The following is an 18,682-nucleotide window of genomic DNA, read 5'->3' on the forward strand; positions in this document are numbered from 1 at the left end:
GCTCCAAGAACAAAGTAATGAAAAGCTTTGGGCTTTGGGTTTATATTCTCTGCTCATAAAATAAATATGGGGATTGGAATGTTGAAATTTGGCATACGTGGACCCAAGTGTAAGTTATTTAGCAGGCCAGGCCTACTGGACACAACCAACAATTTCCCACCGTTGGCATAAGCAGTCAGCACGATGATTGTTGAGATCCAAAACTATATACCAAAACCCAATGCATAGTACTTCTCTTACATTTTTTCCGGATGATCAAAATCTCTGAACGACGGACAATTCTGAACATGAATGATCCATAACGTTTGATTAGTGTTTTTTGGATAATAATATTACGCGCGCACATATATATATATGAGTAATTAACAGTTTGCATCCCCTAATTTAGGTGGTTTTTGCGATTTGGTAACGTATTTATAATGTTGGCACTATGCCCCTCTTAGTTTATAAAAGTTAAACAAACTACAACCCATTGTGCTCTCTCCGTTAAGACAGTAACGGTTGACGTTATTGTGCAAGGATAAAGTGGGCAATCCATGTATAAAATCAATATATCTATATAAAGGAGAAGCGAGGGGCGTGTAGGTGGCGCCTCTCACATCGCTCCGTTCTATTTTTCTAATTTTTTGGAATTTTTGGATGAAAAATATCAAAAAAAAATTAGAACTACTTTTTTTAGTTTCAGGTATATTAGAAGCAAGTTTTAAAATCTGGTTTTGTTTCAGATTATTTATGGAATATACTAGCTTGAAAATTTTAATTTGATTTTATTTCGGATTATTTAATTATGGGAAAGAGTAGCACACAAGTCTCTCTGCACCTATAAATACCCCCTTATAGATTGTAGGGTTTTGGATCATCTAAACACAACCTCCTCTATTTCAATTTCAATCTGATTTTGTTTCAAATTATTTAATTATGAGAGAGAGGAGCACACAAGTCTCTGTCCAACTATAACTACCCTGGTAGATTGTAGGGTTTTGGATCATCTAAACACAACCTCCTCTATTTCAATACCACAACCCTACCTCTCTCTGGTGATTCTTGCTCGATTTCTAACTTGATGGTGCCGTTCTTCTGCAACGATAAGTGAAGGATGTTTATATAGTATTAAAAAAATAAAGGTCATTGCAAGCAAGGGTAGTTATAGACCGATACGTGGGAGTCGACAAATCCAAACACAGAAAAAGAATATAGTCTTGACATGATATTGATGGATGATATCAATAAATTAACTATTAGTGATGTATGTTTGTTTCTTATTCTTTTATAATATTTGTTTTGTTCATCGGACATATTTGTTGTTAATTTTTATATGATTTATTTTGTATATAGGAAAGTGATTGTTGTCTCACAGATTTAGGTTAGATATTTTTGTGCACAATCAATCCAAAAAAATTGGAGGAAGGTGACAATGTAAGAACATGATTACTTTAAAAAAAACACAAATAAAATTAAGATTCGTCGTGCATTAAATTGTTAATACGTGTATAAATTTATTTTCATTTTTTCACCATGAATTATATTCCAATTTTTCAATTTTATATATTAGTATTGGTATTACATCAACATTTTTATAATATAATATTTATTTTATCCTACAAATATTAACTTGGAAAGTTAATATACATTTTATAGACAACCACAAAATTATTTTATTCTACAAATATTAATATAGCATCATTAATATAATTTTTATAGGCCGTCGCAACGCGCGGCTTCTGAACTAGTAAATATATAATACAGTACCATGCAGTTAATACAAAGCCAACAATTTTTATGTACAGTACCTGTGGCTCATCTTCTCCATCACAACAAATCTTATTCATCACAACAAGCTAAATAAATAATGTAGACAACAAGCTAAATAAGTAATGTAAGTCAAATTTCAAATCTTTTAATTATTTTTTCGCATGACTAAAATCAATATATCTTAACATCTGTAAAGTTGGATTGTTGAAAAAAGCATTTTAATAATTAATGTATGTTAACATCCGTACGGTTGGATTGTTGATTAAATTATTTCGAAAAATTATTATATTAATTAGGAATGAATCGCATTTTAAGGAGTAGTACTTCTTATTGGATATTTCTTTTACAAAGTCATGCAACTTAAATTTTAAATTTTTTAAATTATTTCACACAAAATAAATATATTTCTATTCATATTTAAAAATTTACAAATATTTTAATTTTAAACTAAATGAATTTTAATATGTAATGAAAGTAATTAGATCTGGGAAAGATAAATTTGACAGCATACTAAATATGACCGAATAAATTTAACCGGTGCTAAATTTGACCGTTTTTGGTCAAATATGAAAGCGGTCAAAAATAGTCGGTCAATTTTAACTTTGACTTGATATCATACGAAGTTGACCTTAAATTTGACTGCTAGTGGTCAAAAATAAGCCGGTCAAAAATACCCGATTTTTCTTGTAGTGGGGAGTTGAAGGGATGATGTTGGGCGGAGGAATGATCAGTCAAGCAGGTTTTTGTTTTTTTATTACTCCTTCTATCCCAAAATACATGTCACATTTGACTTTTAACTAGTCAAATTGACTATAGTTTGACTGCAATATATACGTATTATATAATTGAAAAAAATAAACAAAAAAATATCATTAGAAAATATATCTAGGTTATTTTAAGATTTAACTTTTTATGTTTAAAAATAATAAATAAATAATTTTTTTATGTATAGTCAAAAATGAGTCAATTTGCTTAGCAAAAAAAAAAAAAAGAGTCAATTTGACTAGTTAAAAGCCAAAAGTGACATGTATTTTGGGACGGAGGGAGTACATTACATTCTTACGTATATCACTAGTCAATAACGTTGACTGTCATCTTTTAACGGAGAGAGCACACTGGTTTGTAGTTTGTTTAACTTTTATAAGCTGAGGGGGGCATAGTGCCAACATTATAAATATGTTACCATATCGCAAAAACCACCTAAGTTAGGGGATGCAAACTGTTAATTACTCTATATATATATAGGTAACCCTGGTAACTACGTGTGAGATTTTAAATTTAAGATAAAAAGAAAAATGCTGATTAAGACACGTTGAATTATCCATCTTATGGGGAGGATTTTGTACACCATCTGATACACGATACAACTTCTGTGTGCAAGCATTAAAAACAATTTTATATTATTTTGTGCTTAAATTTGATGAAATAAAAATAGCACAAATTATACAGAACATAATTACATACCCAATAAAATAAACACTCAAATAGATTACAGAACATAGCATACAAAAACATACACAAAACATAAAATAATATGTACAAAATATTGAAAAAAATATGTATACAGAACATAAAATAATATAAACAAAACATAAAAAAAATAACTGAGAACTAAAAATTACAGAACACACTAACAAAAAAAATTACAGAACACACGAACCAAAACAAATTTACCGAACACAATGACAAAAAAAAAAATTACAGAACACCAAAATATATTACATACAATAATATGTACAGAACATAAATTAATATATACAATACATAGAATAAATTAAGAAGAAGTAAATACAGAACTGGACTCCCGTGGGCCAATGTGCTTTGGCAGTTTATCTATCTAAACGTGCAGTGTTGTTTAGAAAAAACAGGATGCACAACAACCGTTGATAATGTATAATATTGGAGGGTTGTGCATGAGTTACTCAGTTACTCAAATATAAAAGTGAACCATAGTTAAGTTCTATGGAGACAACCTGCACATTATGTTCTGCAACATAAATATCGTAATCAAATGGTAGAATAATTACTATTATAAATCATAGGATTCTATGTTCTGCAATATAACTAATAAGCAGAACAATAATTTTAAAACTTGTTAAAGTTGAAAGATATTAATGATTAATTGACAATTATGTGCAAGACAATTTATAAATGATAGATTATATCAAAATTTGGATAATCAAAGATATTATATAGGATCAAACTAAAAAATTATGATTTGTACTCCAATACTCCAATGTTTTTGTGTACTCCATAGAACTTAACACTCTCTCTCTCTCTCTCTATAAATATATATATATATATATATATATATATAGGCCTTTGTTCTATGGAGAACCATCTTATATGGAGTCTCGTGGAGAACCCCCTCCATTAATCTGGACCGTTAGATCTAAATCAAATCTAACGGCTGTTCATAAACAATGTTCAATTAGGAAACTGACTCTTTCTCTCTCTCGCTCTGTCCGTTATTTTCGTTATTTGCCGTTATTTCATCTCTCTCTCTCTCTCTATATCTCGCGCGATTTCTGATCTCGCGCGATTGTGATCTCTGCTCTCCATCTCGCTTTCTTTCTATCTCTCAATCTATCTCTCATCATCCTCGCGCTGAATCTTTGTTTCTCCAACTTCGTCGTTGTCAGTGGATTGAAGCTATCGGATATGGAGATTTCGTCAAATCAAACTGTGTTTTGCTCGAATCAAGCTCAGTTTTCCTCAAATCAAGCTAATTTTCGCGAAGTTGCTGACATTCAATCATCATCAGGTTCGAATCAATAGATCTACTTTATGCATAAATAATACTGAAATAAGTTTTTGAAGATAAAAATTTGATTTTTATGGTGCTACTATAGAATCGAATAAGATTTTGTTATTAAATTTTGTTGCCGCTGTAGAATCATATAAGCTTTTCCGAATTATCCGTGTGTGTTGTTGCTGATAGATAATGTTGATGAGATTATATGAGATACTGATGATTATTGTAAGAAACAGCTAGGAACTTTCAAATTTATACTTTTTGTATTCATTTTTTGATGTTTAATATTGTTGTTGTTTGTAGATACTGATGAGTTGTTACCAGTTCCTGATGATTATTCTCATCAGGAACTGACATAGAATCAAATTATGTTAATGAGATGATTATGTTATAGAATCATATAATACAATCAAAATTTTGTATATGAATGCTTCTATTATAGAATCTATAAATTGAATATATATTTTTATTCTCCAATACTGATGAGTTGTTATCAGGTCCTGATGATTATTCTCATCAGGATTTGACATAGAATGAAATTATATTAATGAGATTATTATATTATAGAATCATATGATATATTCAAAATTCTGTATATGTTAGAATGTTATATGATGACATATTTTTTTATTATTTTTGCAGGCAATTCTGTTTGTATTGATGTTGTTGATAATGTTTGTGATACTACTGTTCATGATTTTGTTGAGGATTGCTTAGAAGGTTTTGATGAGTCAATTAGTAGAAGCTCTAAAGTGTGGAATCCTAAAGTTTCTGATGACAAACTTAAACCATATCCTGGTCAACTGTTTAAAGACATTGAGTCGGCTTTTAAGTTCTATACTGATTATGGCAGAGATGGTGGATTTGAGGTTCGTAAATCAACACAAAAAGTCAGGAATGGTATTATAGTTACCAAGTACATAATTTGTTCTAAAGGAGGTCATCACGATACATCCATGACAAAGGATGTTGATGTTAATTCAGAATCATCTCATGCATCAACTAGTGTTTAACTGCAAGTCAAGAGGAGGAAGACGGTGACAAAGAGATGTGACTGTCGAGCAAAAATTATTCTGAAGTACAATGGTTTCAATGCGTATGTTATTTCGTCATTTATCGAAGTTCACAACCATCGTCTAGCATCGCCATCAGGAAAAGAATTTCTACTTTGTAATCGATCTATGACTTCATTTCAGCGCCGATTTGTTCTAGATGCTGCGAAATCAAACATTGGCTCGTATAGAGCTCACAATTTGTTCAAGTCGATATCAGGATCCTACTCTGAAGTTGGGGCAACCGCTGTTGATTTTCAAAACTGGATGAGAGATATAAAATTATATATCGGCAAACATGATTCTGATATGCTGATACAGAAGTTTCAAAACAAAAGGGACGTATCAGATGGAGGATTTTTTTTCGAATATCAGACGGATTCAAACGGTCATCTTACCCGTCTTTTTTGGGCTGATATTCAAGGACGTAGGAGTTATGAAGTATTTGGTGATGTTGTATCTTTTGATGCAACATACCGTACCAATAAGTAAGTTTGATATGCAGTTTAATTTTATTTTGCAAATTATGAGTTTTTTGAATAATTTCATTGTTATCTAATTTTACAATTTTTTTGGTGTGAAAGGTATGGAATGGTATTCGTGCCTTTTATTGGAGTAGATAATCATTGGAAGAGTGTTACTTTTGCTTCTGCATTACTAAATCATGAGGATGCAACAAATTTCACGTGGGCTTGTGAGATGTTTCTTCAAGCATTTGGCCGTCCACCAAAATGTATAATAACTGATCAGTGTCTTGGGATGAAAGTTGCAATTGCTAACACATTCCCACATTCTATTCATCGTTATTGTATGTGGCATATAATGCAAAAGTTCCCTGCCAAGGTATAATCATCCTTGATTCTATTGTAGAATTTATTGATTTCTCTTATTACATATTTGTATGAAAATGTTTTAGGAAAAAATTCCACTTCAGAATCATATATTGTATTATTTTAAGTTAATTTTTTGTTATTTATGATTAATTCTCTGCATGGTCCCTTATCAGTTGTTTTTGATATTGTGAATGTAGGTTGGTCCTGTGTTCTGTGCAGAAACGGGATTTATGGAAAAACTCAATAAGTTTGTTTGGTCATCACATTTGACTGTTCCTGAGTTTGAAAAAGGTTGGGATGATGTGCTTAAGGAATTTGGATTAAGTGAACATGTCTGGTTGAAAGAGATATATGCAATGAGGGAATCATGGATTCCTGCTTTCTTTGCAGACAAGCCAATGGGAGCCTTATTGAGAACAACCTCAAGGTCAGAGAGCAGTAATTTCTACTTTAATCATTTCGTCCAAAAAGGGGATACTCTTTCAGAGTTCTACTTGTGTTATGAGAGTGCTATTGACAAACAAATTCATGACCAAAACAAATTGAACACCACTGACAAGAATTGTATTCCACAATCTATTACTGAGAAGGCTATTGAAAAGCATGCAGCTTGCCTTTATACTCGAACTATGTTTTATAAGGTTCAAAAACAAATAAAAGCCAGTTGCTTTCATATCAGTCTTGGCAACCAATTGTTACTGATGGCGTGAATAAATATTTACTTTGTGATAAGAGCTTGAATGGTAAGTTGTTTGAGGTTGAATTTTGTTTGTCAACATATGATATTAGCTGTTCCTGCAAGCTGTTTACCAGAGTAGGCTATCTGTGTCGTCATTGTTTCTATTGTTTGAGTTTGTGGGGTGTTGATAAAATCCCACATCAGTTCATATCTAAGCGTTGGATGAGGAATGCAGAGAGATTTTGCAAATTGAAGTTTACTGATGAAAGCGAATGTGCTACTGATGGGCATATCAGTAGAGAAATTGCAATGAGGATATGGACAGAGTATCAAGCTTGTGTTGATAATGTTTGCAATAACCTGAAAGGTTTAGAGTATTTGTTGGATGAGATGAAGTGCTTGAGGATTAGAGTCGAAGAGAAATTTGATAAACGTCCGGCAACAAAAGATGATATGCTGGAAGAGATTTTTGGTGTGAGGCCTTCAGGTTCAAGTAATGTACTTCCACCACTGCCAAGTAACAACAAAGGATGTCGTAAAAGAATTGTTGGTGGTGCAGAGTTAAGTCGTGATGGGAAGAAAAGACCAACCAGGACATGTAAATTTTGTCATACTCTTGGGTATCATGATTCACGCAACTGTCCGAAGAAACTCCTTGTTAATCAGCAGATTCCAACTATTCCTAATATACAAGTATCTGTTAGTCCTAGCTTCTACTCTCAAAATATGACTAGTTAGTATGTATAGTTAGTAGTTACTCTCAAAATGTAGATATGTTTTGTGTTGTTAGTATTTTGTGATGAAGAAATATTGTTGTTTGGCGATTCAGAATGTGAAGATTTTTAATATTTTTGATATAATCAGTATTTTTTTTATTAGATTAATTTTGTGTATTGATTTTTCAAGTATCATTGTGTTGGAGTTGATTTGTTGATTCTAATGTAGAGTCAGTTGACTTGTCATGTTGTAATACTGATGAAAAATACTGATGAGAAATACTGATGTATCTATTCCTGATGCACAAAAAACTATTCTAGAGACAGTGATTTCTAATTGACTCTATAGTTGCATCATAGTATATGAATTATAAAATACTGATGTAGTAATCAAATACTGATGAAACACATGAATAATATAGAATATTATTTTATTTTATTTTTTTGCTTCTAAAGTGGAATCAACTACATTTATTAAAAAAAAAAACTGGCAATATTTGGTTATGTTATAGAATCAGACTTTATATGTCTATTTTTTATGTTTTATTTTTCAAAATATTTTTTATTATGAACATGGTTAAGTATGAACAAGTACAAATATATGATTTTATTTTATTGCTTCTATCAAGGGACCAAGATGCACAAATTAACAATGATAATTACTGATGCAAAAATTAATGATGAAAAATAATACTTACAGATGGAGACAAAGAATGATTTATAGATCTTCTGTTCTTTGTTCATTTACAACTTGAAAAACATTGCTTTCACTTAGAAATCTTGCAAGACGTTTATCCTCCCTTGATTTCAGATATTTGATCAGTTTGTCTTTCAAGATTTTCTGTTCTTCATCATCATCATCTATTTGAAATAGAGCTGCTCTGATGGTTGTGTTTGTACTGAATTGAAACTTGATTTCATCAAAACTGATATACGTAGGGATTGTCCCTCTTGGATTAAGATGCAGATATTTTGAACCTTCTGAATCCGAAACCTTTGCACTCTTCTTTTGCATAGGGACTTCTTTCAGCGAGTAATCAGTATAACTTGGAGTGTATTCACCAGTATAAGATCCATCTCCATCCACCATTCTTCTTCTTATAGTATTCAGGATTATCCTAGACCATAGGGCTGTTGTTTCATTTGTCACTCTTAGTAAATACTGTACAAACTTTAGCTCCTTATTGGACTTGATTAAGAGATCTTCAATTGGCAGCACCCTGGTTGTATTATCATGTAGAAAATATATCATTTTCTGCTTTATGTCCTTTGTATCCCAGTGATCCTCAACAATGGCTACACTTTCAATTTTCTCAAGATGTTCTGCAGTTAACTTCTCATCAGGACTATCTGTAAGGGGACATGGATCAATGTAGATTGCATTCTCATATTTAATTAAATCAGAACCAAGTCCAGCTTTTGTGGAATGACTAATCAATTTTAAGTCAGAAATTCTAATCTTTGAGGTTGCTCCTTTAATAGAAGGCATTTCAGTCATCATTCCTCCAGAGATGAAGTTTATTATTCTCTGAGCCATGCTGTCATTATTCATTTCTCTGTTTCTACGCCTTCTATCTTTTAGTATCTTTTCTGCTCTGGGGCAGTGACTCATTGGGAGGTCAGATTTCAGCCTAGAAGGATCATCCCAGATCTTGCGATTTGAGTTCAACACTTTACCCAGATAAAAATTTTCATTCGCCCGAACCTTTCTTTGAATTTCTCTTTCTCGTTTGTCAACTTTCTTCACTTCTACATCATCTTCTTCATATTAGCTTTCTAGATATACATAAGCCACTATGGTCTCAATACTTTTCATGTAGTCAGCATCCTTAATAACACCATGAATATTCCCAGAATCTTTAACATTTTGTTGTACCGCGTCAGTAACTTTGTAGTGAGCAACTGAAGTCACATCTTCAATTACTTTGACAGTTTTTGCCTGTATGACAAGTCCAATTACTAAAACAGTTTCAGCATCAGAAATATTTTTGGGAATTAAATCAGTTACCAAATCATTAGCAAATAAGTTGTCATTAAACGTGCCAAGTTTTAATAATTGTATTTTACCTGAATTTCAGGATCATTGCCCAACTCAGTTTCAGCATGAGGAACATTTTCATGGACAATTTCTTCACCAGCATCCAAAATATCTTTAGAAATTGGCTTTTCAGGATCTGAGGTTATTTCAGGATTTTGAAGAGAAGCATTTTGCTGTACGCCAAGTGCAATGAACAACATATTATTAGTATCAGGAATACTGTCAGGATTGGAAATACTGTTGATGTCAATTTCATTCTATAAGAGAATCATGTCTTAAGAGTGAAATACTGTGAGGATTGAGTGAGGTACTGTCAGGATTGGAAATACTGATGATGTCAATTTGATTATATAAGAGAATTATGTATTAAGAGTTAAATACTGTCAGGATTGAGTGAAATAATGTCAGGACTGAAAATACTGATGATGTCAATTTGATTTAATAAGAGAATTATGTCTTAAGAGTTAAATACTGATGATTTCAATCTAGTTCTATAAGAGAATCATGTCTTAAGAGTTAAATGCATATATAAAATACTGCCAAGATCAAAATACTGATGATCTTAATTTGATAGCTGTGAAACACAGTCAGTATCAAAATACTGTCAGGAAAGGAAATACTGATGATGCTAAATATGATTCTAGAAGATATTCATGTATCATTACTTAAAGGAATGGAATGTTTTCCAAATGACTCTAACACAGAATCATAATTTTTTACAAATCAGCATTGATTCATTATAGTCAATAACCATCTGCTATTTGAAAGTAAAATGAATAATTGGATTTACCTGAATTTTAGGATCATTGCCTAATTCAGTTTCAGCATGAGGAACAATTTCAGGGACAATTTCTTCACCAGCATTCAAAATATCTTTAGAAATTGTCTTCTCAGGATCTGAGTTCATATCAGGATTTTGAAGAGAAGCATTTTGCTGTACGCCAAGTGCAATGAATAACATATTATTAGCATCAGGAATATATTCTAGATTGATATGTCCATTAGTAACTGTCAACTAATCAAGAATTTAAACATTATGGTTTACCTGTTTTGAATCTTTTGATTTTCTATTTCTAATCAATTTATTCTCTTCTTCTTTATCAATTGCAACTTCTAAGGCATCATTATATTGAACAACTTTTGGAATTGGAATTGATGTTGAAGGAATTGGATTTTCTTGAGTTGCGATCTTTATTGTAGTACTTGTTTCCTCATTTGATTCATTTTCTTCGATCTGTTTCTGACCTCTTCCTCTTCCTTTTCCTCTTCCTCTTCCTCTTCCTCTTCCTCTCCCTTTACCTCTTCCTGAGTCTTCCTGACCTTCTCCAGCTTTCAATTCTTTATACCTTTCTTCTTGAAGTATCCTATATTCTTCCTCAGTCAAGTCTGCATTATCTTCAGCTATAGCAATAATTGTTGCTCTTTGTTCATTTATATTTAAAGCCTTCTCACTGTTTGCATACAGCAAGACTTCTTCTCCATCATTAGTTTTGAATTTCTGAAAATACTTGGCGGCCTCTTCAGCATTATCAATTATCTTGTAATCATCGTTAGTACCTTGAATTTATACACAAACTACGTTAAGCTCAACATCAATTTTTAATAAAGGCATGATATACATATGCATCTATCGTAGAAGCACAACTACACAAATTTTGATTGCATTACAGAACATTAATTTAAAAAAAAAAAAAGCATTAATTTCAGACAAAAATTATATCACAAAAGAACATTAATGCTTCTACCCTGGAACCATAATTTTAAAGAATATGATTAAGACCCTAAACTTTTAAATAACACACATAAATCAAATTGATTAGATAATTTGTATATAGAATCTATATTATGAAAAAAATTTCAGTCTTAAAAACATATATGCATGTAGAATCATACCAAACCTATAAAACACATACATACGCATATATCTTATACAACTTTTCACAAAAATACAAGTCAAAATTCAAGGAATAATTAGTACCTTTGAGGAGAACCTTCTCATTTTCCCCCTCGTCTTTATCAATTTTTTGATCATCATTTTTTTGATAACTGATTAAATCCAAACAAACTGGTTCCTCATTTGAATCATTTTGTTTGCTTTGTTTCTGACCTCTTCCTCTTCCTCTTCCTCTTCCTCTCCCTCTCCCTCTCCCTTTCCCTCTTCCTGAATCCTTCTGACCTTCTCCAGCTTGCAATTCATTATACCTTTCTTGTTGAAGTATCCTGTATTCTTCCTCACTCATGCCTGGATTATCTTCAGCCATAGCAACAGTTGTTGCTCTTTGTTCATTTATATTCAGAGCCTTCTCACTGTTTACACCTCGTCTCACCACCCCGGAGCATATAGATCCACCCGATCGATGAACACTCAAACCGAACTCGCCCATCCTTTTGGGCACGGGGACGCGAGAACCAATCTGAGTAATCAACCGCTTTTTATCTGCCTCCAGCAAGATAGGGCGACGCCAAAAAAAAGCCTATAGTGCAGGAGCGCTCACATTTTTTGGCTTACTCTTTAACTTTCATTTTCAAATCCGGCTCGCTCCCGGCCTTTGGACCCTTCGCCCGCTTAGAAGTGGATTCGAACCACTGACACAAGGATTTTCAGTCCTTGCATACAGCAAGACTTCTTCTCCATCATTGGTTTTGAATTTTTGAAAATAATTGGCGGCCTCTTCAGTATTATCAATTATCTTGTCATCATCATTAGTACCTTGAATTTATACACAAACTACGTTAACCTCAATATCAATTTTTAATAAAGGCATGATATACATATGCATCTATTGTAGAAGCACAACTACACAAATTTTGATTGCATTACTGAACATTAATTTTAAAACAAAAAAAAACATTAATTTCATACATAAATTATTTCACAAAAGAACATTAATGCCTCTACCTTGGAACCATAATTTTAAAATATATGATTCACAACCTAAACTTTTAAATAACACACATAAATCAAATTGATTAGATAATTTGTATATAGAATGTAAATTATGAAAATAATTAAATCTTAAAAACATATATGCATGTAGAATCATACCAAACCTATAAAACACATACACACGCATATATCTTCTACAACTTTTCACAAAAATACAAGTCAGAATTAAAGGAATGATTAGTACCTTTCTGGACATTTTCATCATTTTCCATAAGCTTCTCATGTTCCCCCTCGTCTTTATCAATTGCTTGATCAGCATTATGTTGATAAGACCATGGGATTAAATCCCAACAAACTGGTTCAGCAGCATCAGTGTTTATTTCCTTTTCAGTTTGAACTCCTGAATCATGCATTTCAATGCCCTCTGGAGTAACTACCTTCTTGCCTTTGAGCAATTGAAGAATTTCATCAAGTTTCCCTGTAATATCTGTGAACTTTGATTCAAGACTATCTACTCTCATCGACAAAGTGCTCATCTCACTTTTTGTTGCGAAAGTGTTTTCTGAAGATTTGATATTTTCTTGAAGCTTATCTGTTACAGTATGCAAATCTTTGAGCTCAGACCTAAGACCTTGGTGTAGTGTTGTTGTTGCTTCCATTTTTTTCTTTAAGTCTGAGCTGTCAAAAGATATTTGCTCTTGCATAAATTTGCTGCTGCTTCCAGAAATACTTTTCCTTGAAATTCTAAGAACTTCAGCCAACTCTGGGTCAGACTCATCTTCAGAGGAATCAGAATTGTCATGGACATCTTCATCTTCGACAATAGGATTTTTTCCCTTGTCATTTTTGTCCGTTTTTGTTGTAGTTGTAGCTTCATCAGGAACTGACATAGAATGAAATTTATGTTAATGAGATGATTATGTTATAGAATCATATAATACAATCATAATTCTGTATATGAATGCTTCTATTACAGAATCTATAAATTGTTTTTAAATTTTTATTCTCCAATACTGATGATCTGTTAACAGTTCCTGATGATTACTCTCATCAGGAACTGACAGAGTGAAATTATCTTAATTAGATGATTATATTATAGAGTCATATGATAGAATCAAAATTCTGTATATGAATGCTTCTATTACAGAATCTATAAATTTGTTTATAGATTTGTATTCTCCAATACTGATGAGATGTTAACAGTTGCTGATGATTATTCTCATCAGGAACTGACATAAAATGGAATTATCTTAATTAGATGATTATATTATAGAATCATATGATAGAAATAAAATTCTGTATATGAATGCTTCTATTACAGAATCTATAATTTGTTTATAGATTTGTATTCTCCAATACTGATGAGATGTTAACAGTTGCTGATGATTATTCTCATCAGGAGCTGACATAGAATGAAATTATCTTAATTAGGTGATTATATTATATGATCATATGATAGAATCAAAATTCTTTATATGAATGCTTCTATTACAGAATCTATAAATTGTATATAAATTTTTATTCTCCAAAAGTGATGAGCTGTTACCAGTTCCTGATGAATATCCTCATCAGGAACTGACATAGAATGAAATTATCTTAATGAGATGATTATACTATAGAATCATATGAAAAAATCTATAAATACATATAGAATTTGATACTAATAACGGTTTGGCAAAAAGAGTATGCATTGAATCATATAAAATTATCCATTCTATATAAATAAACCATTTAATGAAAATCATGCTTGATATTTAAATTCTTACTTTGAAGATTTTTCTCTACAGGAACTTCATGAATAGGGTTCACACTGATTAGAGGTTGATAAATGACCATATCCAAATTTCCAGCTGCTTCCTGTAATTGAGTTGAAACCTCTTGCGTCATAATCCGTTCTTCAGTGTCAGCAATTTCAGTTGTCTTGTTCATGTTTTGAATCATCATTTCATCAAGTTCAGGAAGGGGATTGACTTTTTCCTCAACAAGTTCATTGAATTGTAATGTAGGAACGTAGTTTGAGCACTTCACAAGTCTTTTCCTCTTATACACATTGGTCTCTGCCTTTTTCCCAGAATTTGCAGGATCAATCGTTTCTGTATTGCTGATATTCACTGAAGGAGGTGTGCTTTCATCACGATCTGAATCAACATCCAGAATTCTAAGCTTCCTTTTTCTAGGAGGTTTCTGCATTTGTGTATCTCTTGAGTCCATCTCTTTTTTTTTATTATCTGATGCCATTCCTGATGCCACAACCTTCTTTTTTTTTACTTTTGATTTCTGTTTGGAGATGTCCTTGATTTTTCTCTTTGGGCTTTGACGAATTGGTGAACTGTCTAGTGCCATATCAGTAGTTGATGATGGAACACTAGTAGTAACCAAATTATATTTTTCTGTCATGTTTGTGCTAAGAAATTGCCACACTTCTTTAGGAACAAAACATTCACCTTCTAAATTATTTTTCTTATCACCATTTATTATGGCTTTAATCCCTGTTTCTGAAATCTTACTAATAGGTACTAATTCGTCATCAGGAAAATCAGCAGAGGGGCACATATGATTGAAAATCAACTGTAAAAACCTAACATAACATATATACTTAAGCTTATCCTCTTTTCTAGTACCTATCAAGTTAAGGATGAAATTTCCATAATCAAACACAGTGTTGTAGATAAGAGAATACCCAATTTCAAGTGATCCTGATGGAATAGCATCAAAGTTTGAAACCTTGTTCAAGAAGCATCTAGTCATACAATCAAAGTACAAGTTCCATTGCTTCTTCAGGCGAGATCTCTGCAGTACTCCAATCCTGTCAGGATCACCATTATATCCCAGTAATTTCAAAAACGCAATAAGCACATCAGCTGTAATATATTCTGGAGTTTTTTCTTCTAATTTTGGAAGATGCAGTGCTTCCTCCACCACCTCCGGTGTGATGACATACTCCTTGCCATTGTAATTGAACGTCAATTTTGATTTCTCTGTTTGGCCTCCATTTATAAACTTTAAAGTGCTCCAAATTTGCATTACACTTTTGAAAGTAACCTTAGTAGGTTGAGTCAATGCGTAATAAATTGGACTACAAGTCAAAAAGTCTATAATGATATGAAAATCATCAGGAAACACAGATTTCTCTAAAGGAGCACAGAAATTGTTTGGGGCAAACTCGTACCTTTTTATCGAACACTTGGTGTTCATGAAAGGAGAGGTCTGCATTTTGATGAAGTTAGTGAAATGTGATTTAGATTTTACTAGAATTTGAAGATTGAAGATGTTAATCTGAAAGAGATGAGAAAGCTTAGTTGGAGAATTGAATTTGAAAACCGTCGATTGTGTAGTGGAGTGGAAGTTATGAAAGAGTGTGTTAAGTTGGTTCTGTACTTTCTGATAAATGCTGATTGGTTTTCCCGCTTCTTTGTTTTTTTTAAAATTAGCGCACTTTTGTTTGTTTTGAATTATTTGTTTAGGGGAAAGGAATTCTTAATTTATTACTTAAATTTAAATTTTAAATAAATATTATTTAATGAATTTTTTGTAATAATTATTTTTAGCATTTGGTAAATAAATTTAGTCTTACAGGCAAGAAACCAGTCTAATAAAATTAATTTAAAATCGTTAACATTTGGGGTTTATGGTTTGGGTTTTAGAATAATTAATTTCTACTGTATATTAAATTGCCCGACGGTTAGGGTTTAGGATTGAGGGTGTAGGGCCGGTAGGCCCTACTCCCTCGAGCCTAAACCCTAATTAAGGCGAGGCTGAAGGGCCGAAGGCCCTGAAGCCGAGACGTAGGCGGAATAAATAAATTTAAAATCGTTAACATTTGGGGTTTATGGTTTGGGTTTTAGAATAATTGATTCCTACTGTATATTAAATTGCCCGACGGTTAGGGTTTAGGATTGAGGGTGTAGGGCCGGTAGGCCCTACTCCCTCGAGCCTAAACCCTAATTAAGGCGAGGCTGAAGGGCCGAAGGCCCTGAAGCCGAGACGTAGGCGGAATAAATAAATTTAAAATCGTTAACATTTGGGGTTTATGGTTTGGGTTTTAGAATAATTGATTCCTACTGTATATTAAATTGCCCGACGGTTAGGGTTTAGGATTGAGGGTGTAGGGCCGGTAGGCCCTACTCCCTCGAGCCTAAACCCTAATTAAGGCGAGGCTGAAGGGCCGAAGGCCCTGAAGCCGAGACGTAGGCGGAATAAATAAATTTAAAATCGTTAACATTTGGGGTTTATGGTTTGGGTTTTAGAATAATTGATTCCTACTGTATATTAAATTGCCCGACGGTTAGGGTTTAGGATTGAGGGTGTAGGGCCGGTAGGCCCTACTCCCTCGAGCCTAAACCCTAATTAAGGCGAGGCTGAAGGGCCGAAGGCCCTGAAGCCGAGACGTAGGCGGAATAAATAAATTTGAAATCGTTAACATTTGGGGTTTATGGTTTGGGTTTTAGAATAATTAATTCCTACTGTATATTAAATTGCCCGACGGTTAGGGTTTAGGATTGAGGGTGTAGGGCCTACCGGCCCTACACCCTCAATCCTAAACCCTAATTAAGGCGAGGCTGAAGGGCCGAAGGCCCTGAAGCCGAGACGTAGGAGGAATAAATAAATTTGAAATCGTTAACATTTGGGGTTTATGGTTTGGGTTTTAGAATAATTAATTCCTACTGTATATTTTATTATTTAAATAAAAACATTATTACAATTGTTAATAATTTTTTGTGTTTTTTTTGGTTTTAAGAAAGATAAGTTTTAAAACTAAATAAAATCATACATGGTTTTTATTAAATTATTTGTTTTATTCATAATTACTAATTTAAATCATAGATAATATAAACGGTCGTTTGGATGAAAATGAAAATCATAATTTTGCTTCTGTTACGGAATCATAATTACTTGCACCAGTATTCATGCTTCTTCCCAACACGTATTGATTAAATGTTCCTCCTCCTTTTAAATAAATGTCTCTTCAGTTCTTTAATACACTATTCTATAAAAAGGCATGCATGTAAGCCTACTGTAACACTCATATCAGAAACCCTTTCTTATCTAAAACCTTTCATCTTCTTCTCCAACCCTTTTGTTTTTTGAAAATGTCTCTCTCTGACGGTTCCGTCCGCATCTGCCAGCGCTGCTTCAGCGTCACTGTTTGGGGTGTTCGCTACCATGTTCTCAGCCTCCCTGATGAGGTTGTTGAAGAAATGGACTTCGAGACACATCTCGAGGTCCAGTTTCTGACAATGAACTGCTACCTTCATGAGGAGCGCCTCCGTGAAGAAGCCGAGGCAAGGAGGCTTGCTGCCATCAGACGCCGCGAATGGATCGTTCGATTCGCGGGGATGATGTCCAGTATCCTCCACAAGCAGGAGGAGGAGGAGAAGAAGGCATAGGAAGAGTCTTCTAGTTGATAGGGCTAGATAGGTCTTCCTTTATGTACTGTCTTCTTTTTTAAATATATTATTATTAATGAAAAATGAATGTTTGATTGCATCTAATCTTTTTTGGTATGTTGTGTTTTTGAATAATTTATTTTAATCTATTGTGGTTGATTAAGTATAAAAGCCAATGGTATAATCATCGATTGCTATGAAAATAAAAGTCGAAGACGAAAGAAGTAAAAGTTACACAATGGAAATATTTTCATTAATAGAAGCCCGTGATGGGGCGAGGAGTTACAAGCAAAAGTTACAAGCAAACGACTTAGTAGTCGTTATCAGTTTTATCCCTTAAGAAGGAGTTCTCCATCTTCAACTCCTTCACTTCTTCCTGCAGCTCATCTATTTTGTCTTCAAGGCGGTCGTTTCGCCTTTCAAGCATCCTTATCCTCGCCTGAAGCTCGGTGATGAGGACCTGAAGTTCGCCTAAGGTTGGGCGAGGAGGAGGCGGAGGAACCGCGTTCGGATCTGGCATAAGTGGCGGAGGATCAGACTCCACTGCCCTATCAAACTCGGCGAGAAGATCTTTAGCAGACAT

General features: G+C 33.1%; 1 protein-coding gene across 1 annotated transcript; it reads left to right on the forward strand.

Moving 5' to 3' along the window:
* Nucleotides 1-4,268: 4,268 nt before the first annotated feature.
* Nucleotides 4,269-7,809, forward strand: LOC108212506 (protein FAR1-RELATED SEQUENCE 5). Its single transcript, XM_064094000.1, has 5 exons — nt 4,269-4,516; nt 5,150-6,047; nt 6,144-6,402; nt 6,590-7,098; nt 7,182-7,809. The coding sequence occupies exons 2-5, from the start codon at nt 5,689-5,691 to the stop codon at nt 7,807-7,809; spliced, it is 1,755 nt and encodes a 584-aa protein (XP_063950070.1). The 5' UTR covers nt 4,269-4,516; nt 5,150-5,688.
* The last annotated feature ends 10,873 nt before the right edge of the window (nt 7,810-18,682 follow it).

Source organism: Daucus carota, chromosome 5 (genome assembly GCF_001625215.2).
Source record: "Daucus carota subsp. sativus chromosome 5, DH1 v3.0, whole genome shotgun sequence".
Classification (NCBI taxonomy): Eukaryota; Viridiplantae; Streptophyta; class Magnoliopsida; order Apiales; family Apiaceae; genus Daucus; species Daucus carota.

Coding starts and splice junctions, on each gene's coding strand:
- LOC108212506 (XM_064094000.1), top strand. CDS start 5,689: ATGACTTCATTTCAGCGCCGATTTGTTCTAGATGCTGCGAAATCAAAC. Junction 6,048..6,143: donor GCAACATACCGTACCAATAA/GTAAGTTTGATA, acceptor TTGGTGTGAAAG/GTATGGAATGGTATTCGTGC. Junction 6,403..6,589: donor TGCAAAAGTTCCCTGCCAAG/GTATAATCATCC, acceptor TTGTGAATGTAG/GTTGGTCCTGTGTTCTGTGC.